At 44.2% G+C, this 23,202-nt stretch overlaps 1 protein-coding gene across 4 annotated transcripts in view; it reads right to left on the bottom strand.

The window, feature by feature from the left end:
• Positions 1–4: 4 nt before the first annotated feature.
• Positions 5–23,202, bottom strand: part of psda (pleckstrin and Sec7 domain containing a) — a 50,552-nt gene continuing 27,354 nt past the window's right edge. For 3 of the 4 annotated variants that reach the window (XM_035754124.2, XM_035754126.2, XM_052498461.1), the window contains 12 exons: positions 21,523–21,714; positions 13,741–13,821; positions 13,516–13,628; positions 13,236–13,294; positions 12,904–12,993; positions 7,136–7,179; positions 4,519–4,697; positions 4,262–4,332; positions 4,013–4,170; positions 3,360–3,504; positions 2,895–3,038; positions 5–2,594 (listed from right to left, as the gene is read on the bottom strand). In XM_035754124.2, coding sequence (XP_035610017.1) covers positions 2,283–2,594; positions 2,895–3,038; positions 3,360–3,504; positions 4,013–4,170; positions 4,262–4,332; positions 4,519–4,697; positions 7,136–7,179; positions 12,904–12,993; positions 13,236–13,294; positions 13,516–13,628; positions 13,741–13,821; positions 21,523–21,714 — 1,588 coding nt within the window. In that variant the 3' untranslated portion in view covers positions 5–2,282. Of the gene's footprint in view, positions 2,595–2,894; positions 3,039–3,359; positions 3,505–4,012; positions 4,171–4,261; positions 4,333–4,518; positions 4,698–7,135; positions 7,180–7,400; positions 8,892–12,903; positions 12,994–13,235; positions 13,295–13,515; positions 13,629–13,740; positions 13,822–21,522; positions 21,715–23,202 lie in introns of those variants that run through there. The other variant, XM_052498462.1, reaches the window with a different exon arrangement.

Raw genomic sequence — 23,202 nt, 5'->3', positions numbered from 1 at the left:
GGGGTCTTTTCAAAATGTGTTTATTTTTGTCAACTATTCCTCAAAAGATAAACCATTTAGTATATTTGACAGAGCAAAATCTTAATGTGTTATTGACAATATGCAGAGTTAAATCAAGAAAAATTTATAGAAATAAGTTGCACGTTTTAGCATCTATGGGAAGTGAGTCCAGTAGAAACATGTACAGAAATAGCAGTCTACGTTTTGGACAGTGACAAATACTCAACAAGACCAAGTTAACTGGTAAGCAAAAAAAAAATTAGATTACAACACTAGTCCCTAACCCAAAGTGCAGAAGGGTGTGATAACCCCTGTGTCCGATCACATTAGAAGCCCTACTCAAAAAGGTCCTTGACGCTACTTTAGTTTAAGTCTACTGTTGATTTATTGTCCCTCACGTATTCACAATGGGAGCAAGACACACCCAAAAAGTGATTGTGGCATTCTGCATGACTGAGCACATGCCTCACCCTGTCATGGTCCCCATAGAATTACAATGACAGCCAATGTTGCTGGTTTGAACCCGCTGAGCTAAAGCCTAGGTAACAGTTCAAGACGCAAACGTCTTCAGGCAAGGGTACTCATCACAGAACCATCTCCGCCATGTGAGGTTATTCTGTCTAATTCAACAACATAACACAATCTCATACTGTTGGTGGGAACCTCCACCCATGGAATCATCTACTTCACCGTGGTCATATGTGTGGGAAAGTAAAGCAGTAAGACTTCACTCTGGCGGCGTTTAAGCAGACCTATATTTTTGAATTGGTCTTTTGGTCAATCAGATCAGATCTGATTGGTCAAAAGACGAATTGGGCTGCCCGTGTAAATGCAGCAGTCCATGACACCCAGATAAACCCGGTATTATCCAGTCAAGTCAATCTTACCACCGAGGACCAACGTTTCCCCATTTGAACTGCCCCCTTTGGTGGCTATATTGTGGCATTACTGCACCAGTTTACAGACAACACTGCCAGCCTGAGAAGAAAATGGCTATGCCACGCCATAACATTCTATATAGTTTTTCATATGTTACATTCTTTTATACAATATATTGGGTGTGGTAGACGGTGCCTCATTACAATTCATAATACTGAATTTAAATCAACATTCTACCAACATTTGAATTAATTTGTCATCACTGATCTGACGAGTTCTTCCTGTAGACACTTTCAAAACGAGTGTTTGACATACAGCTGAGATGTACTGTAAACTAAGCTCTGTCATGTTTCATTTTCAGTTGTACAAATGCAAAACACCACGTGAATAACGTAAGAATGTTTTTAAAAAGGATTGTCTTTTGATATCAGAGTGAACCATGTCCTTGAAGACGGAGTCATCAAGCTCCTGATATGCATGCAGTTCTCTTCAAAAGTTCATTCAACGGACAGATAGCCAGCCTGTGTGATCAATCTACTTCATCATTAGTATGACAAATCCCTCGGTGCCGTAGCTGATGTGTGTAAAAGGTCTTTAGAAATCATTAGACCCAGCAGAGCTACACAGTTACTCAAACCGGGCCTGGATCAGTGCAGTTTGTCACCAGAAAAGTCATTAGAATAACAAAATCATAGCAAAGACTTTGAAAACAAAACTAGTATGTGCATGCAGCATCATAAAATGATGTCCAGTAACCTATATTCGTTCCAATTGATCATGTCTCATGAAGAATACAGTGTTTCTTCCAGTTTCCTCCAAATGCATTGTGGGTGGGTTGAGGTCCTGGCACTCTGGTCGGTAGGGGTCCTGACATGGGCACGGGGTCCGTTTAGTCTCCACGGGAACAGTGAGATGAGCTGATGCAGCTCTGTCTCGGTCCCTCCTTGATGGTCACCGAGAGGTGGGCTGGGCGGTAATGACATACAGTAGATGGAATGGATCGATACTGAACCTTCGTGGAGGGAAAACAACCTACACCTCTTAAAAACCCCAGATCTAATGTAATATTCCGATCTCTGTCTCTTATGTCAACAAGAAATTGGTCCAAAAGCATAATCAAATTAAATGAATGTGGATATTACAGTAATGTAGGACCACGCAGAAGTTAGTCATTTGTATAGTAAAATGGGAGACCACTGTACTGTATAATTAGCCCTGGTGCATCCAGTGTCTGTGGTTTCTCGGGATAGAAGCATGCAACAGGTCTATCCCCCCATTATCTTTCTCCTCCCCACCATTTTCCAGTCATGGAGACCGGGCACACCAGTGGTCCCTGTGTATCGATCGACACGGATAGTCCAATCGTTTAAACCACCCTGTCCACCCCAACACCCTCGTGTCCCTCACTGTTTGACAGCCTGTCTGTAGCTGTGTCTCTGGGGCTCAGAGCGCTTGGTCTTGCTGCTCCCCCTGGTGCTGGAACTACTGCTGCTGGCCCCCCCCTTGGCACTGCTGGCCTGGCTGCTGCTGCTTCCCCCCTCCCTGGTACTGCTGGCCTGGCTGCTGCTGCTGTGCTCCTCCCGCAGTGTGGGGCTGGAGTGGGCCCTCTGGAGACCCCCATCGTCAAAGAGGCGTGACTCGAACAGAGACAGATCCTCTTCCCCACTCCGGATCTTAGACCTCAGTAGCATTGCGTACGTCCCATAGCGAGTTTTCTGTGCCAGAGAGAACACTTGATGTCAAACAGGATTCGGCATTGCTGAGATCAGAGCCATTGTTTGGCAATCTGTTCTGGATTCTGGCACCAAGCAAAAGCAATCAAGTTTCCATTCTGGCTGAACCTGGAATGGAATTGTCTTGAAACATTTGGCAGCCATTAAAATTCTGAATATCAAACAAACTCAGTCTGCCAAACTCAGCTCGGCTATGGCTCTGGCTGCAACTATTCCGTTGTGACAACTATCAATCCCTGTCACTCGATTTAACCAGACAACAACTATCAATCCCTCCCTCACCTCAAACTCCAGGTACTCCTCACGTTGCTTGTGCTCTTCCAGATCACGAACTTTGGCCTTTTTGTCTGGAATCACAGCAGTTAGCTCGATCAGCTCAGAGGAGATGGTCCGGAAACGTGTCTCATGGGATTTCACTTGTTCCTCCTGTCAGTGCACAAGGCAAAGGAGGACCATGAACATAAGGCTACACCAAAGTCAGTTACTCACACAGAATTCTGATCAACATAGATGCCTACTTACGCATTTGAGTTAGTTAAAAACAGAGAACTGCTATTTACAACACACAAAAAAAAGTATACAGGAGTCTGTCTTTAGTAGACAAGTTCCTACAATTTTGGGGGTTGATCTCTACAGTACAGATACTGAATGGCATGAGTGGGATTGGGCTGGGAACTAGTACTTGGAAGGACAGAGAGAGAGAAAGAGAGAGAATGGGTCATGATGTGAGTGGAGGCCTCTGTGTACCTGAGACAGTTTGGTGTTGGAGCCTGGCAGCAGCGGGCGGCTGAATTTCTTCTGGGAGCCGATGGCAGCAGGGAAGGGTGGCGCTGAGAACATGGCTGAGACCACGTTGATACGGGTGATCCACGACTGCATCTGCTCTGCATTACTGAGATGGAGGACAACAGAGTTCAAATCTGGATACTGGCTATCAGAATAAAGGCCACAAATGATCAGCCCCAGAACACACGTAGACTTAGGCTTAGGGTCAGTTATCAATTGAAGAAGTGTGACACTTATTTTCAATTAGGATTTGTTTTATTAACTTCCTAAATGGAAATTGAATTCATCCCAACACTGAAAGTGTAGATCTAGAACGTCACAGACAACTGTGTTCTCCAGGGACACAGAAGCATCATGATCCTCTACCTGAGCCTGGGGCTGTATGAGAGGGGCACTGCCCACTCTATACTCAATCACTACTGTTTTGGGGCACTTAGCACAGCTTTAGTACAGAACAACCTTGTAGAAGGCAGAAAGAGTAACGACCAAGGCACAAAATTGCGTCAGATAATTCCATACGATTAAGAATGTAGTTAAAGAGGTGGACTTGGTGGAGATAAGAAATGGGTGGAGAGGGTAGGGATGAGGAGTGGGTGGAGGATGAGGAGTCTCACGGTGCTTGGAAGAGGAACACTCGCCAGTCTGCAGTGCGCAGGTAGAACACGTTGGGCCTCTTGCTGTAGTCTGCTGCCCTCATGGCCAGAGAGTGATGGATGGAAACAGCATTCTTCAGATCCTCTTCAGACAGCTGCTTATCTGGACGGTACTCTCCCTATGGACAATCAGAGAGCGGAATGCTATCACACACGTCCAATCAGAGACTGGGATATAAGGATGGTTGGGAGGGGTGTGGTTTGGTGTACCTTCTGCAGGTAAAGGACCAATCCCTTCAGCATGACATAAAACGTCTTCCATCCTCTCTTACCTCGAGGGGCTGAAAAACAGATCATGGAAACAAAGAAAATATCCACTCAGTATTTGCTGCTCCCAAGTGTGATTTTTAATCAAACTTAAAAATAGTACAGCAATGTTTAGATTGACACGGTCAGATTTATCAGTGAAGTGGAACAGATTATGGTTAACAGGTGAATGGTGACAGGGGAGGGTAAAGAGAACCTACTTCTCTTGCCGTCAGAGTCTGCGTGGACCTTCCGCACCAGGAAACCATTCTTATAGATCAGGGCGTCAGGATTCTGGGCCACGCCTAGACCACTGCCGATTCGCTTCATGGTGTGAGAGGCGGAGTCAGTGCGCAAATCGGCCAACTCTGAAAAGGACTTGCGCAACTCCTCCTCGTCGCTATGGAGAGGACACAATTCAAATACAAAAAGTTACGTCCCTAATCAACAAAACCTGCTAGTCTCAAACTGTTTTAAGTTGTGTCCTCCAGTTCAGATCCAGTAGAAATGAATGAACGCTCAGTCCTAATAGCTTGGAGGTGAGAAAGCCATGTCTTTATCCACTCAGCATGCCACGCTTGTGAGGGCCTCTGGATTTCCGGGCCACTGGCTGTCTGTCACCCACGCTGAGAGGTCACATCCCATGATGCTCCCGCCGAGCAGCTTGGTTGCATCTTACTGGCCAATCACAGAGAAAGGTTCACCAAGTTTCTAACAACTGAAACCCTGCTCAAAAACCCTGCGCCTGAACACTGACAGAACTCACTTTGACAAGCATGAACGCTATGTCGAACATCTCATCCACTCACTTATCATTCAGATATCTCTAATTAATTTCTTACATTAAAAAAATGGTTTTGCTGCAAGAGGAACAATCCTGATCGGTATGAGTGGTGAGTGACTCACTGTCTGTTAGATAACAGTATCCTGGCATCTCTTTGACTGACTGTGATGCCCTTTTCCCGTGAACTGAGGGGTCCGAGTGTTCGATGAGGCTATAAGAGAGAATCCTACAGTACTGACATTTGGGGAGGATGGTGTCTCCCCGCCCACTGAAGACACTGGCTGAATGCAGATATGTACACCAGTGGAACCTTGCAGCTGCTCCCATAAACATTCATTAATGTATGAGCTTGAAATTGCTGTTAGTCAGAGGGGGAGTGCTGCTGCGTCACACTGTCCTGACTGTACTGTCCACCTCCTCCGTCTCTCTGCGAGACACACTCAGATGTGTACATAAAGGCGCACGCACACACGCGTCGATCTTTGAGATGAAATCATCCACGGTCACAGAAGCCACACATCTGTGGACACAAACCAGAAACATGAACACAAACCACACATGCATGTGCATGTGGTTCAGTCGAACACTCTCCGATGTGACATATCCCAGGACCCATGGGGGGGGTCGGTGTCTTAAAGGAACTGTCGCTCACCTCCGCTCTCTATCCATTTTTCTTTCACCATACCTCCTCAAAACCATAGCCTGCAGGTATCATGCATTATGATGCAGTTATAATGCATTGTAAGACTTGTCATAAGCATGTGACCCCCTTATTTTTGACAACAGCCAAATTTGAGCCAGTTGCAATATTAAATGCATAAAGATAACACAATAGGCCTTTTTGTTAGACAAAGGTTTATAAAATGCTTATAAACAAGTTATAAATTATACCCGCAGGTCAAATTTTAAGTGTTAGAAAATTGCATCAATTTAGCTTTTTTTTTAAAGACAGAAACGAACCACTTGTGTTGCAGCTGCTAATACATGTAGGTATATTCTGAACAGTGAACCGACCAGTCAGCACATACTGTACATCACAGCTCTCATCTGTTGCTAAGTAACTGCTGACCTCTCTGAATCCACAAGAGCAAGTAGTGGAGAAGAGAGGTTCAGAGGGAGAAAAACAGGGAGGGTGAGGCAAAAGTGAAATACAGAGCAGGAAAGGGGTCAGGGGAGAGAGGGGAGGCTACAGGCAGAAAAACGAGGATAGAGAGGGAGGCACATGGTGAGCGTTGGGATGTTGGGACCGGGAAGATTAAAGTGGTGCAGAGTGAAAGGGAATGTGAGAGAAGATGCTGCTCCCACTGCTCTCCTTCAGAGGCTGACTGAACCCCTAAAACTGTGTGTGCTGTATGTGTTTGCACTTTAGAATCAGAGTCAGACATTGACCTGTAATTACGAAAGAGGAAAGTAGGGACGTGTATCCATGGCAACAATATCTGGAGAGCTTATGTCTTAAATTAGGGGCTCAGGGCATCACAAAAGACTAGGTCCAGAATAGCAACCCTTGGTGCACACACAGTCTGGCAAATGCTACAGGGGCACAGTTGGTAGTTGATTCTGTAGGGGGGAAATTGCTTGTAGACTGATTTCAAAGTGGATTTGCGGCTAATTACAATAAAAAACATTGATACGCTGAGAGACATTTTCAATCCAACACATTTTGTGACATTGAGAAAAATGAATCAACTACGATATGAATTCAGGAAACCTTAACAGCACTTCATTGAATAAGGCAAGTGCACAAATAAAGTCAGACATACAGTAACAGTCAAAAGTTTGGACACCGACTCATTCAATAGTGAAGACATCAAAACTATGAAATAACACACATGGAATCATCTAAAATTAGATTTTGATTTGTTTAACGCTTTCTTGGTTACGACATGATTCCATGTGTGTTATTTCATAGTTTTGATGTCTTCACAATTATTCGTCAATGTAGAAAAGAGTCAAAGTAAAAGAAAAACCCTGGACTGAGTAGGTGTGACAGGTACTGTATGCCCATACTTTCATGAGAACAAAAATATCCTTCTTATGCAAAGAGCACTTACATGGTCCACTGGAGCTTCTCGTTTCTAATGGAGTTGTACAAGGCCTAGAGAAAAAGACAAGACATAACAAACGTCACACATATGAAAAACGTTTGTGTGTGTGTGGAATGTCTAATGAGTGTGGAGGGACCCTTGGTCATCCTGCTACTTGTGCGACACCAATCATTAGATGCCCTGAATAAAGCAGTTCACATTGATGATATTAGTCACACTGATCGAAACACAAGCCTGCTGCTTCGACCAAATCAAACCACACAAAATGTACCCTGCATTTTCCAAGCTGTGCCTTCTTCTTGCGGGCCTGTGGGTGGTTCTGTCCATCCTGGGACCTTCCCAGCAGGTCAGGGAAGGACAAGGGTTTGAGGGAACGAGAGCGAGGGGCGCGGGGGTAGCGGAAGGGGTCCATCACTCGGAAGTCCCGGCGAACCCGCACAGAGCAAAGAGAGCGGGAGCGATTCCGCCCATCAGAGTGGATGCTGTTTACACCAATCATGATAATGCACCAACAGGAGCAGTCTAGAGGAGAAGAGACGGTGGAGGGATGGATAAAGCCAGATAATCCCGGATCCTGTTGATCAAAGGCTCCACAGATTCTGTATATGGCCTCCTTCAAAGCTTAACACCAAAATGTAGAGATTCAGTTAAAAGGTAAAAAAAAAAAAAAGAGGTGACTCTCAGAGAGGCAGACAGTCACTGTCACTGGTGACTGACAACAGGGGTTGCGGTCTGACGAATTGCGCTTCACTGGACGTTTGAGGAAACCACTGATGGAGGTTAACATGGGCCTCAAGCCCTCCGAAGGGACTTCAGGTCCTGCATAATGGATCCATATGCATTCATTATGCATGTATGGAGAAACAGTGGTGTGCAACTGCCACTTGCTGTGGCACCATTCTGCGTCAAGTCTATGAAGGTGGAAGTCTTTTTGGAAGGATGTCAAGCAGTTGCCAACATGCTATTCAAGAGCTGGTACATACATACATGCATACAGCTCCACCATACACTCCGTAACAACTAATGACACTCAAGAGAGTCACAAAAAAACAAACAAAAAAACACACACGTAAACAACCCAGTTAACAAGGCCGAATGATGACTAGACGATCATAGCAACCATAAGACAGCAATGAGCAAGCAACGGAGTTCACCCACAACCAACACACACCAAACCAGATCGAGCGGGTGGAGGGAAAGGACTCCACCCACTCACTCACAGGCAAGCTGTCGAAGAGAACCCTCAAACTGACGCCACCGCACATCCTATTGGAACTAACAACATGTATCCACGGCTTGACGATACAGATGCTGGAGACAGACTACCCTGTTGCTCTCTAATAAATGAAAGGCTTTTGGCTTGATGAGGGACTGAACAGGTCCCCTCTCTCTCTCTCTCTCTCTCTTTTTGTTCTCTCCGTTCCTGGATCCTCTCCTCTTTACTGGTTTGTCTTCAAACTTGTAAATGGTTCTCACACATCCACTTATTTCTCCTTCGTATGCGTCAATCTCTTATTTCCCTCCGAAAAGCCCTCTATGAGAGTCGGGAGAGAAAATTGCATCTGTGCTTCGCACTCCTTTCATCTCCCTCTTTTCAATAACTGTCGTTCTATTTCCCTGTGTGCTTCAGATGAAAAAACCAGACTGAATCACAGTGACAAAAGAAAGCGGATGATGAGGACAGAGAGCTTGCTCTCTCGCTCTCTCTCTCTCTCTATGCGCATTTCTCTCCGGCTGAGCAGCAAATCCCGGTCCATGTTTCTGTTCAGATCCCTCCCTCCTTTTAGTGTCAATCATTTGCCTCCATATCACTGTTTTGTTAAAATGCAGGTCTTTTTCACACTCCATTTCCACCAGTCTAACATTGTAAAAGAAAGGAATGTGCAGTCCAGGGACAAGTGTGAAACAATGGTGCCTTTCTTATACAGTAATTAATAGTCTTTGGAAGAAATCTACTTTCCAGATAATGCTACTATTTTGTGGGCTGAAATATAGGCTATACAAAAAGGACAGCAAATGATCACCTTTGGGATGAGCAATGTATAGAACATCATGTAAAACCATTAAACAGAACCTTTCGAAACACACAACACACACACACACCAAAATAATCGGAACTCCTGATTGAGAGCTAACATTTCCAGGTCACTGAGGAAAAGAATCCTCTGGAAGGTAGCCTGTCAGAAAAAGATCTCTCACAGTCTGGTCAGCCGACTGGGATGATAGGGGGTTGACATGCATACAGAGGTGCTATTCCATCCAGCCCCAAATGAAAAGGAGAAGCGCTCTTATCAGAGGATGACGGGAGCTAAAACACAAAGGACTAAATCATGTTGACAGGGCTTTACTTCTTATCCGTACACAGTTTTCATTTCGCTCTTCATCAAATTGACTTGAAAGCTTTGGATAGGATACCTAGCCTAGAGGGTAAGGTGGAGCCATTGCCATACTGCTTATACCTATCCAATCTTTTCAGATCTATATAACTGCATACAAGGTAGGGGCAGGGGTTGTTTTGGGATTGGGCAGATTCATTTGAAATAAACTGCCCTAAAATGTATCTGATCAATCTATCCCATTGAAGTGGATATTCTGTTTCCCACTATTGGGTCGGGACATATTTTAAAATGAAATTGATTGACCCACTATGATCTTCTGTACTGTGCAGCAGTCTTCATCAACCTGGCCAAGGCTTTCCACCTTGTCAATCACCGTATTCTTATCAGCAGACAACAGCCTTGGTTTCTCTAATGACTGCCTCGCCTGGTTCACTAACTACTTCTCAGACAGAGTTCAGTGTGTCAAATCGGAGGTCCTGTTGTCTGGACCTCTGGCAGTCTCTATGGGGGTGCCACAGGGTTCAATTCTCGGGCCGACTCTTTTCTCTGTATATATCGATGTCGCTCTTGCTGCGGGTTATTCTTTGATCCACCTCTATGCAGACAACACCATTCTGTATACATCTGGCCCTTCTTTGGACACTGTGCTAACAAACCTCCAAACGAGCTTCAACACCATACAACACTCCTTCCGTGGCCTCCAACTGCTCTTAAAATGCTAGTTAAACGAAATGCATGCTCTTCAACCGATCGCTGCCCGCACCTGCCCGCCCGACTAGCATCACTACTCTGGGCGGTTCTGACTTAGAATATGTGGACAACTACAAATACCTAGGTGTCTGGTTAGACTGTAAATTCTCCTTCCAGACTCACATTAAGCATCTCCAAAGTTAAATCTAGAAAGCCTCCTTCACTCATGCTGCCAAACATACCCTTGTAAAACTGACTATCCTACCGATCTTTGACTTGGGCAATGTAATTTACAAAATAGCCTCCAACACTCTACTCAGCAAATTGGATGTAGTCCATCGCAGTGCCATTCGCTTTGTCACCAAAGCCCCATATAGTACCCACCACTGCGACCTGTATACTCCCGTTGGCAGGTCCTAGCTACATATCCGTTGCCAAATCCACTGGCTCCAGGTCATCTAAGTCTTTGCTAGGTAAAGCTCCGCCTTTTCTCAGCTCACTGGCCACCATAGCAACACCCACCTGTAGCACATGCTCCAGCAGGTATATTTCTCTGGTCATCCCCAAAGCCAACACCTTCTTTGGCCACCTTTCCTTCCAGTTCTCTTCTGCCAATGACTGGAACAAATTGCAAAATTCACTGAAGTTGGAGACATATCCCCCTCACTAACTTTAAGCGTCAGCTGTCAGAGCAGCTTACTGATTGCTGCAGCTGTACACAGCCCATCTGTAAATAGCCCATCCAACTACCTACCTTATCCCCATATTTGTTTTTGTTTTTCTGCTCTTTGGCACACCAGTATTTCTACTTGCACATTCTCATCTTCACATATGTCACTCCAGTGGGAATTGCTAAATTGTAATTACTTCACCACTATTGGCCTATTTATTGCCTTACCTCCTTACTTCATTTGCACACACTGTATACAGATTTTTCTATTGTGTTATTGACTGTACGTTTGTTTATCCCATGTGTAACTCTGTTGTTTTTGTCGCACTGCTTTGCTTCATCTTAGCCAGGTCGCAGTTGTAAATGAGAACATGTTCTCAACCGGCCTACATGGTTAAATAAAGGTGAAATAAAATAAATCTCTATTCACAAAGTGAGCTCAATGAACACAGACTCATTATGTCAATACACTCACTGTTTATGTTTCCTATGACAGTAACTGAACAGTGTGACATGCTGATTGTAGGAAGCAAAGTGAACCTCTCCACTGTAGTGAGTTGTGTTAATATGTACCACAGCAACAGAGAACTATGCCCTTGACACCCAGAGAAAAAAATGGAAATCTACACTTCTTTTTTTACATTTCAGTCATTTAGCAGACACTCTTATCCAGAGCAACTTAGTGGTGAGTGAATATATTTTCATACACCACACTGTCTGCATTAGCATACCCTGCATAATCGCCGCCCAACAGACACATTAACATTACTCACACTGTACACAAAATACTGACAAGGTTATGAAAAGAGAGGATATGGAGAATAATATGGAAGAAAGAGAGACAGAGAAAGGGAGGAAGCAGCGAGTGAGAAAGACAGTGATTTGTAACGCCTGTCTGATAATACCATGACAAAACGCTCATCACAGCAGACGGCACCATGTGACAGCCGAATTCCCATTTACTGAGAGGCCTGTCCTCCCTCTCACCAGTCACCAGTCATTTACCATATGAGCCCTGCCCCATTGACTACTGTACTGTAGCAGCCTCCTCTCTCTGCACCAATAGAACAAAAACAGAAGGTGGATTGCTGAGCCTTCCCTAATATTTCATCATTGTGATATCTCAGCTGTGATATGAATAGTTAACAGAGACTCTAAGGAGTAACACAGCTTGGTCATCTCTGTGGGCAGCTGGGATGAGCTCCCACAGAGGTAGGTGGAACAGAAAGGTAGGCACACAACACATATCACAGACAGAGAGCAAAGGAGCCATTAGGGAGAGAGAAGAATTATATACTTCATACATGAAATGGAGAAACGAGGGAAGAACAGAAGCAGGCAGATGGAAAATTTTCTGCCATGCGGTGATATGATTTGTAACAGAATGAGTAAGAGAAACTGAAAAACACAGGAAGGAGGGAGGGAGGGAGATGAAAACAAGGGAGTAGGAGGTGATGCTGCTCACAGGAGCGAGGCAGAGAGTGAGAGGGTGGAAGGTAGAACATGTTGACTCGCTCTCTCTGATCCTCACAACATGGTGCTGTTAACAACAGCTCAGAGGTGGTCAACAGATCACATTAAAATCCTTTATAATAGACAGAAAGCCCTTTCCACTACAACAGGGAGAAACTACGTAACGCTGGATCACGCATGTAAAAGAACACATCGGAGGGTGAGAAACATTACGTCTCTGACAGCTTTCAGGACATGCATCTCTCGATATCGTCTGAGCAGGCTTGCCAGTCAGTGGCGTAAGTTACTCTGATGTCAACCAACAATCGGGGGGGAGAAAAAACAAAGTTCTCAACAGACTGACTGAAACCAGATCATGGATATCAAGAGATCATGTGGTCAAATTGAGGTCCTACAGCTAAACCAAGGATCCCACTGTGTGCACGTGTGTGTGTGCACGTGTGTGTGTGCACGTGTGTGTGTGCAAGTGTGTGCGTGCAAGTGTGTGCGTGCAAGTGTGTGCGTGCAAGTGTGTGCGTGCAAGTGTGTGCGTGCACACGCGCCTGGTTCCACACATCTAGCTATATTAGTTTCTACTGTATATTTTAACTAATTCAACAGACCTTGAGCAGTTCTCTAGGAAAATCTTTTCCATCATTTAGTCCTTCCAAGTTGCTGATGAACTGCAGAATGGACATCTTTTTGCCAATATTCTGAGGAAGGAAAAAATAAGCACCTTTACTCACATTGTCTGCTTAAGGACCCCGCGAAGGACAACTTTAGGTCTGTATTGATGTTTTATAGCGTATAGGTTACATATCTATAAGCTATAACCAGGGCCCAGTGGTCTTCCTGCTCAAGCCAATGGTCTATATTTTCAACCAGAAAACTTCCAACTCTTTACCAACAGTCCCTCCACAGCTCTCTAGCCCCTGGCTCACCCACAGTTACTCACGTGGCCATGCAGGTCTGTATTGAGCAGCATCAGGGCACAGGTCAGAGTGTGGACACTGTCTGGAACAGGGAGAACGAGCGAGAGATGTTTCAGTGTGTTCTAATGCAATATCAGCGTAACAGTGCCCCACAGTGGCTCACAGTATGTGGATAATATGTGTTCTTTAATAACCTTAACTGTAACAACTTGAACAAAATAATGTGTATGTGGACATATATGTACACACACACAAATGCATGTATACGTGCGTGCGCACACACACACATTCAACCGGTCTAACCTTCAGAAGGTATTGCATTTGGGTTGCATTGTAGATATCTCCTAGAGAAGTGGGCCAGCACTCGCTCCCTCTCTTGTGTCTCTCCCATGAGGGCAAACTCCCTCAGGAAGGCTCTGTGGAAGACATATAGCATTGTGAGTGTTCACTATTTAATGAAAGAACAAATAAATAAATCACTTGGACATTATGCTACATATTCTGACCATTTCCATTGAAAGATCTCACCGTATTGCCTGGTCAATAGTAAGGCCTGAGAAGTTGAAGTAACTGAGATATTCCTCTGCCACCATCCGACTAAACTCATTACTGCAGAATGACAAGATACAGACAATTAGACCGGTCAAACCAAAGATATCAAAAGTATTTTACTGTAACTACAGTTGAAGTCGGAAGTTTACATACACCTTAGCCAAATACATTTAAACACAGTTTCACAATTCCTGACATTTAATCCTACTAAAAAAATCCCAGTCTTAGGTCAGTTAGGATCACCACTTAATTTTAATGATGTGAAATGTCAGAATAGAGAATTATTTATCATAGCTTTTATTTCTTTCATCACATTCCCAGTCGGTCAGAAGTTTACATACACTCAATTAGTATTTGGAAGCTTTGCCTTTACATTTTTTAACTTGGGTCAAACATTTCAGGTAGCCTTCCACAAGCTTCCCACAATAGGTTGGGTGACTTTTGGCCCATTCCTCCTGACAGAGCTGGTGTAACCGAGTCAGGTTTGTAGGCCTCCTTGCTCACACACAATTTCAGTTCTGCCCACACATTTTATATGGGATTGAGGTCAGGGCTTTGTAATGGCCACTCCAATACCTTGACTTTGTTGTCCTTAAGCCATTTCATTAAGCATATTCTACCATGCCCAGAAATCCGCTCCTTTCATTCTCTGTCCCCAACGCTCTAGGGCGACTAGTTTTGATAGCCTTTAGCCGCACCCTCATACTACTCCTCCTCTGTTCCGTGGGTGATGTGGAGGTAAACCCAGGCCCTGCATGTCCCCAGGCACCCTCATTTGTTGACTTCTGTGATCGAAAAAGCCTTGGTTTCATGCATGTCAACATCAGAAGCCTCCTCCCTAAGTTTGTTTTACTCACTGCTTTAGCACACTCTGCTAACCCTGATGTCCTTGCCGTGTCTGAATCCTGGCTCAGGAAGGCCACCAAAAATTCTGAGATTTCCATACCCAACTATAACATCTTCCGTCAAGATAGAACTGCCAAAGGGGAGGAGTTGCAGTCTACTTCAGAGATAGCCTGCAAAGTAATGTCATACTTTCCAGGTCCATTCCCAAACAGTTCGAACTACTAATCTTGAAAATTACTCTCTCCAGAAATAAGTCTCTCACTGTTGCCGCCTGCTACAGACCCCCTCAGTACCCAGCTGTGCCCTGGACACCATTTGTGAATTGATTGCCCCCATCTAGCTTCAGAGTTTGTTCTGTTAGGTGACCTAAACTGGGATATGCTTAACACCCCAGCAGTCCTACAATCTAAGCTAGATGCCCTCAATCTCACACAAATCATCAAGGAACCCACCAGGTACAACCCTAAATCTGTAAACAAGGGCACCCTCATAGACGTCATCCTGACCAACTGGCCCTCCAAATACACCTCCGCTGTCTTCAACCAGGATCTCAGCGATCACTGCCTCATTGCCTGTATCCGCTACGGAGCCGCAGTCAAACGACCACCCCTCATCACTGTCAAACGCTCCCTAAAACACTTCTGTGAGCAGGCCTTTCTAATCGACCTGGCCCGGGTATCCTGGAAACACATTGACCTCATCCCGTCAGTTGAGGATGCCTGGTCATTCTTTAAAAGTAACATCCTCACCATTTTAGATAAGCATGCTCCGTTCAAAAATGCAGAACTAAGAACAGATATAGCCCTTGGTTCACTCCAGACCTGACTGCCCTCGACCAGCACAAAAACATCCCGTGGCGGACTGCAATAGCATCGAACAGTCCCCGCGATATGCAACTGTTCAGGGAAGTCAGGAATCAATACACGCAGTCAGTCAGGAAAGCTAAGGCCAGCTTCTTCAGGCAGAAGTTTGCATCCTGTAGCTCCAACTCCAAAAAGTTCTGGGACACTGAAGTCCACGGAGAACAAGAGCACCTCCTCCCAGCTGCCCACTGCACTGAGGCTAGGTGACACTGTCACCACGGATAAATCCATGATTATCGAAAACTTCAACAAGCATTTCTCAACGGCTGGCCATGCCTTCCGCCTGGCTACTCCAACCTCGGCCAACAGCTCCGCCCCCCCGCAGCTACTCGCCTAAGCCTCTCCAGGTTCTCCTTTACCCAAATAGCAGATGTTCTGAAAGAGCTGCAAAACCTGGACCCGTACAAATCAGCTGGGCTTGACAATCTGGACCCTCTATTTCTGAAACTATCCGCCGCCATTGTCGCAACCCCTATTACCAGCCTGTTCAACCTCTCTTTCATATCGTCTGGGATCCCCGAGGACTGGAAAGCTGCCGCAGTCATCCCCCTCTTCAAAGGGAGAGACACCCTGGACCCAAACTGTTACAGACCTATATCCATCCTGCCCTGCCTATCTAAGGTCTTCGAAAGACAAGTCAACAAACAGGTCACTGACCATCTCGAATCCCACCGTACCTTCTCTGCTGTGCAATCTGGTTTCCAAGCCGGTCACGGGTGCACCTCAGCCACGCTCAAGGTACTAAACGATATCATAACCGCCATCAATAAAAGACAGTACTGTGCAGCCGTCTTCATCGACCTTGCCAAGGCTTTCAACTCAGTCGATCACCATATTCTTATCGGCAGACTCAGTAGCCTCGGTTTTTCAGATGACTGCCTTGCCTGGTTCACCAATTACTTTGCAGACAGAGTTCAGTGTGTCAAATCGGAGGGCATGCTGTCCGGTCCTCTGGAAGTCTCTGTGGGGGTGCCACAGGGTTCAATCCTCGGGCCGACTCTTTTTTTCTGTATATATATCAATGATGTTGCTCTTGCTACGGGCGATTCCCTGATCCACCTCTATGCAGACGACACCATTCTATATACTTCCGGCCAGTCCTTGGACACTGTGCTATCTAACCTCCAAACGAGCTTCAATGCCATACAACACTCCTTCCGTGGCCTCCAACTGCTCTTAAACAAGAGTAAAACCAAATGCATGCTTTTCAACCGTTCGCTGCCTGCACCCGCACGCCTGACCAGCATCACCACCCTGGATGGTTCCAACCTTGAATATGTGGACATCTATAAGTACCTAGGTGTCTGGCTAGACTGTAAACTCTCCTTCCAGACTCATATCAAACATCTCCAATCGAAAATCAAATCAAGAGTCGGCTTTCTATTCCGCAACAAAGCCTCCTTCACTCACGCCGCCAAACTTACCCTAGTAAAACTGACTATCCTACCGATCCTAGACTTCGGCGAGGTCATCTACAAAATTGCTTCCAACACTCTACTCAGCAAACTGGATGCAGTCTATCACAGTGCCATCCGTTTTGTCACTAAAGCACCTTATACCACCCACCACTGCGACTTGTACGCTCTAGTCGGCTGGCCCTCGCTACATATTCGTCGCCAGACCCACTGGCTCCAGGTCATCTACAAGTCCATGCTAGGTAAAGCTCCGCCTTATCTCAGTTCACTGGTCACGATGGCAACACCCATCCGTAGCACTCGCTCCAGCAGGTGTATCTCACTGATCATCCCTAAAGCCAACACCTCATTTGGCCGCCTTTCATTACAGTTCTCTGCTGCCTGTGACTGGAACTAATTGCACAAAAAAAATAATAATAAAATCAAATAAAAAAAAAATATATATATATAAAAATTAAAATATATAAAAAACATTTAACATTTTTTTTTTAAATTGCTGAAGTTGGAGACTTATCTCCCTCACCAACTTCAAAAATCTGCTATCTGAGCAGCTAACCGATCGCTGCAGCTGTACATAGTCCATCTGTAAATAGCCCACCCAATCTACCTACCTCATCCCCATACTGTTTTTATTTATTTACTTTTCTGCTCTTTTGCACACCAATATCTCTACCTGTACTTGACCATCTGATCATTTATCACTCCAGTGTTAATCTGCAAAATTGTAATTACTCGCCTACCTCCTCATGCCTTTTGCACACAATGTATAGACTCCACTTTTTTTTCCTATTGTGTTATTGACTTGTTAATTGTTTACTCCATGTGTAACTCTGTGTTGTCTGCTCACACTGCTATGCTTTATCTTGGCCAGGTCGCAGTTGCAAATGAGAACTTGTTCTCAACTAGCCTACCTGGTTAAATAAAGGTGAAATAAAAAAATAAAAAATAAAACAATTTTGCCACAACTTTGGAAGTATGCTTGGGGTCATTGTCCATTTGGAAGACCCATTTGCGACCAAGCTTCAACTTCCTGACTGATGTCTTGAGATGTTGCTTCAATATATCCACAATTTTCCATCCACATAATTTTCCATCCTCATGATGCCATCTATTTTGTGAAGTGCACCAGTCCCTCCTGCAGCAAAGCACCCCTACAACATGATGCTGCCACCCCCGTGCTTCACAGTTGGGATGGGGTTCTTCGGCTTACAAGCCTCCCCCTTTCCTCCAAACATAACGATGGTCATTATGGCCAAACAGTTCCATTTTTGTTTCATCAGACCAGAGGACATTTCTCCAAAAAGTACGCTCTTTGTCCCCATGTGCAGTTGCAAACCGTTGTCTGATTATTTTATAGCAGTTTTGAGGCATTGGCTTTTTCCTTGCTGCGCGGCCTTTCAGGTTATGTCGATATAGGACTCGTTTTACTGTGGATATAGATACTTTTGTACCGGTTTCCTCCAGCATCTTCACAAGGTCCTTTGCTATTGTTCTACGATTGATTTGCACTTTTCTCACCAAAGTACATCTCTAGGAGACAGAACGCGTCTCCTTCCTGAGCGGTATGAAAGCTGCATGGTCCCATGGTGTTATACTTGCGTACTATTGTTTGTACAGATGAACATGGTACCTTCAAGTGTTTGGAAATGAGTCCCAAGGATGAACCAGACTTGGAGGTCTACAATGTTTTTAAGAGGTCTTGGCTGGTTTCTTTTGATTTTTACATGATGTCAAGCAAAGAGGCACTGAGTTTGAAGGTAGGCCTTGAAATACATCCACAGGTACACATCCAATTGACTCAAATGATGTAAATTAGCCTATCAGAAGCCATGACATAACTTTCTGGAATTTTCCAAGCTGTTTAAAAGGCACAGTCAACTTATTGTATGTAAACCTCTCACCCACTAGAATTGTGATACAGTGAATCATAAGTGAAATAATCTGTCTGTAAACAATAGTTGGAAAAACTACTTGTGTTATGCAAAGTAGAGGTCCTAACCGACTTGCCAAAACTATAGTTTGTTAACAAGAAATTTGTGGAGTGGTTGAAAAACGAGTTTTAATGACTTCAACCTCAGTATGTAAACTTCGACTTCAACTGTATATATTGTATTAAGCAACACACACACACACACACACACACACACAATGGTGGAAAAGGTACCCAATTGTCATACTTGAGTAAAATAAATAAAAAGATACCTTATTAGAAAATTACTCAAGTGAAAGTCAACCAGTAAAATAGTACTTGAGTAAAAGTATTTGGTTTTAAATATACTTCTGTATCAAAAGTAAATAATTTCTAATTCCTTATACTAAGCAAACCAGACGGCAGAATTGTTGTTTTTATTTATCTATCGATAGTCAGGGGGACACGCCAACAATTTGCAAATGACGCATGTGTGTTTAGTGAGTCTGCCATATCAGAGGCAGTAGGGATGACCCAGGTTGTTCTCTTGATAAGAGCGTGAATTAGACTCATGTTCTGTCCTACTAAGCATTCGAAATGTACCGAGTACTTTTTGATGTCAAGCAAGTGTTCCCGCTAATATTTTTCAGCACGGGGCAAATTTCAGGTCTGCTGAGCGCAAACTTGAACCTTGTGAAACGTCTGCAACTTCCGGCGTGCGTTTACTGTGAACACAGACTGTACCTGCTTTAATTTACTGTTTAACAGCGGCCAAGTAGGCTACTGTGGCCTACCATAAAAAACTATGGAGAAAATGTATCACATAACATTTTAATATGGAAATAGTTGTTTTATCATTCAGTCTACAGTAGCAGCCAATGTGTGGTGTTCAATGTCGGCCTACATTGACATTAACCTGTTTATCCACTTGTCCTTCAGACAAGGAGGTGACTAAATATTTTGTCATCTTGTTTGATGCAAGAAACCACTTTACAAAATAAAATGCATTATTATTCCCATTCCATTATTACAGAGAATAAGACAAAATGTGCACACAAGGCTACATGAAATCCAGTTCAGAGTGAATGACACAAATCCATAGATGGAAATTAGTGATTTGCCTACAGGCCTACTGCAGCTCTGATTGGTTATGGCGCACCAGTCTGTAGAGTAGGGCCTCGAGTCGTAAATAGAATCCTGCTCCGATGCAGTCTGCCAACAACAAAATCTCTTGCAAAACAAAATATTTAGCATAGTTAGTCTTGTTTTCATGTATTTTATATTGAAAGTGTATTGATCTGGAGACTGGCTAGGCCACTCCAGGACCTTGAAATGCTTCTTACGAAGCCACTCCTTTGTTGCCCTGGCGGTGTGTTTGGGATCATTGTCATGCTGAAAGACCCAGCCACGTTTCATCTTCAATGCCCTTGCTGATGGAAGGAAGTTCACTCAAAATCTCACGATACATGGCCCCATTCATTCTTTCCTTTACACGGATCAGTCGTCCTGGTCCCTTTGCAGAAAAACATCTCCAAAACATGATGTTTCCACCCCCATGCTTCACAGTAGGTATGGTGTTCTTTGGATGCAACTCAGCATTCTTTGTCCTCCAAACACGACGAGTTGAGTTTTTACCAAAAAGTTATATTTTGGTTTCATTTGACCATATGACATTCTCCCAATCTTCTTCTGGATCATCCAAATGCTCTCTAGCAAACTTCAGACGGGCCTGGACATGTACTGGCTTAAGCAGGGGGACACGTCTGGCACTGCAGGATTTGAGTCCCTGGCGGCGTAATGTGTTACTGATGGTAGGCTTTGTTACTTTGGTCCCAGCTCTCTGCAGGTCATTCACTAGGTCCCCCCGTGTGGTTCTGGGATTTTTGCTCACCGTTCTTGTGATCATTTTGACCCCATGGGGTGAGATCTTGCGTGGAGCCCCAGATCGAGGGAGATTATCAGTGGTCTTGTATGTCTTCCATTTCCTAATAATTGCTCCCACAGTTGATTTCTTCAAACCAAGCTGCTTACCTATTGCAGATTCAGTCTTCCCAGCCTGGTGCAGGTCTATAATTTTGTTTCTGGTGTCCTTTGACAGCTCTTTGGTCTTGGCCATAGTGGAGTTTGGAGTGTGACTGAGGTTGTGGACAGGTGTCTTTTATACTGATAACAAGTTCAAACAGGTGCCATTAATACAGGTAACGAGTGGAGGACAGAGGAGCCTCTTAAAGAAGAAGTTACAGGTCTGTGAGAGCCAGAAATATTGCTTGTTTGTAGGTGAACAAATACTTATTTACCACCATAATTAGCTAATAAGTTCATTAAAAATCCTACAATGTGATTTTCTGGATATTTTTCTCATTTTGTCTGTCATAGTTGAAGTGTACCTATGATGAAAATTACAAGCCTCTCATCTTTTTAATTGGGAGAACTTGCACAATTGGTGGCTGACTAAATACTTTTTAGCCCCACTTCTATTCTACTCTATTTCAGTCAGCAGCACTCCGACATTGCTCGTCCTAATAGTTACATATTTCTTAATTCCATTCTTTTAGATGTGTGTATTGTGTATTGTTAGATACTACTGCCCTGTTAAAACACAAGCATTTTGCTCCACCCGCAATAACATCTGCTAAATATGTGACCAATTCAATTTTATTTTAAAGTATTTACACACACACACACACACACACACACACACACACAAGTATTCCAGTAAACTCACTTCTTGCTGAGGTGCCTGGCCACGTCAGACTTCCTGAAACCATCCAGGTTGAACAGGCGTTTGGCCAGGCGCTTGGCAGCCTGCAGGTCAGCCTTGTTGCCGTTGGACAGGGACTCGGTGCTGCCCAGGGCCAAGTGCTCGCCCACGTCCTGCTGCGGGAACAGGTCTGGAGCCCGGTGGCCTGGCTTCTCCCTGACAGATGACAAGAGGAGAGGAGGGATGACTCACATGAGGCTGTTCTAGCTAGCCCTATTATAAAACCAGTAGCTAGGTAACAATCGATTATACGGGACAGGTTTGGGTCTGTCTCAAATTCTGTATTACCTTTTGCCAACTGTATAATAATAAAACTGTCGGTGCCAAACTGTCTTGGCACATAGTAAAGAAGACGGTTGGCACTGGCAGGTGCCATATTAATAAATCAGTTGACTAGCAGGTGCCAAGGTTATTGTCATGGGAAGTGGGCACACAGCCCTTCCATACTTGGCAGGATATAGCCAATTGTAACAGAACCACTATTCCAAGCATGTAGCTGTACTATAACCATACAAGCCTTTCAACTTCCATCTATTTTAACATGCAGTACACCGAGATGGACTCTGTATTAAATCCATGGTCTCCAAGGGAAACACCCGTCGATTTTCTCCATTTCTCCGCGTTGCTTTCACTCATAACACGCAGCTGGATTGGTTTATTTCCAGCCCTTCCATCTTCAGGCTCTTATTAATAGTATAGTATAGTATTAGCATGTCTATTCACAGTAGTATCTAAACAGTCCCACAGGACTCTCCATTTTTGAACATCAAAAGGGTTCTGTGCATGAATGTTCTCCTGCAGCTCATAACATGCGTGGATTGCAAATGATTATACCCAACTACACTGTTCTTAATCAAATGGAGAGACAAAAAGAAAAGTTAGCAGAAAATGTCAGTGCTTTTGGTTGTGTCTGAAAGGAGGATCCATCTATTGCACTTCTGAAATGTAAAACGGGCTGGAGAATTTCTAGAACAAAGATCATGCACAGTGCTTAACTAATAAGCTCTTCCCTAGTGGAGAATCTGTATGCAATGATATGAGTCATGTATGGAACGGAAATAAATCACCATGTCAATTCATTCTTCAAATTTGAAATACTCTATAAAAAAGAGAGAGTTTCAAAAAGGTTAAACATTTCCATTTGCGTCTACAAACTACACCCACGATAATCACAAAGCAAATTGACTAAAGTTAAACTTATGTCTCTGCAGACATTTGAGAAAATACAGAATCAGAGCTCATTTAACAGCTTGGATGGAACTGTCAGCAAGTCCTTCCTACAACAACATGGTAGAGTTGCAGCCATTCATCGCAGAAATGCCCATGCATTTACAGTGGGTGAATCCCCATCTAGATAAGATGAAGTAATCTGCCCTACCGAATTAACAGCATGGTCCTTTGATTAGTAGTCCACTTTGCTTTAAACCAAGAGAGTTCCTCCTCAAACGCATCTCCTTTCAGACCTCCACAGCAAGGTAGCAACCTATCACAGGATATAGAACACCCCTGTTTATTGGTTGTGTTTGGTTTATCCCACCGGCCCTTTGGGTCACCCCCTCTGACAGAATGGTCCACCACAAAGGAGGTGGGTGGGGAGATAAGTAACAGGGGGCTGAGTTTGTTTATTCTTAAAACAATGGGTTT

The sequence above is a fragment of the Oncorhynchus keta genome, chromosome 36, assembly GCF_023373465.1.
Source record: "Oncorhynchus keta strain PuntledgeMale-10-30-2019 chromosome 36, Oket_V2, whole genome shotgun sequence".
In the NCBI taxonomy this organism is placed as follows: Eukaryota; Metazoa; Chordata; class Actinopteri; order Salmoniformes; family Salmonidae; genus Oncorhynchus; species Oncorhynchus keta.
This window is presented reverse-complemented; position numbering and strand designations above follow the sequence as displayed.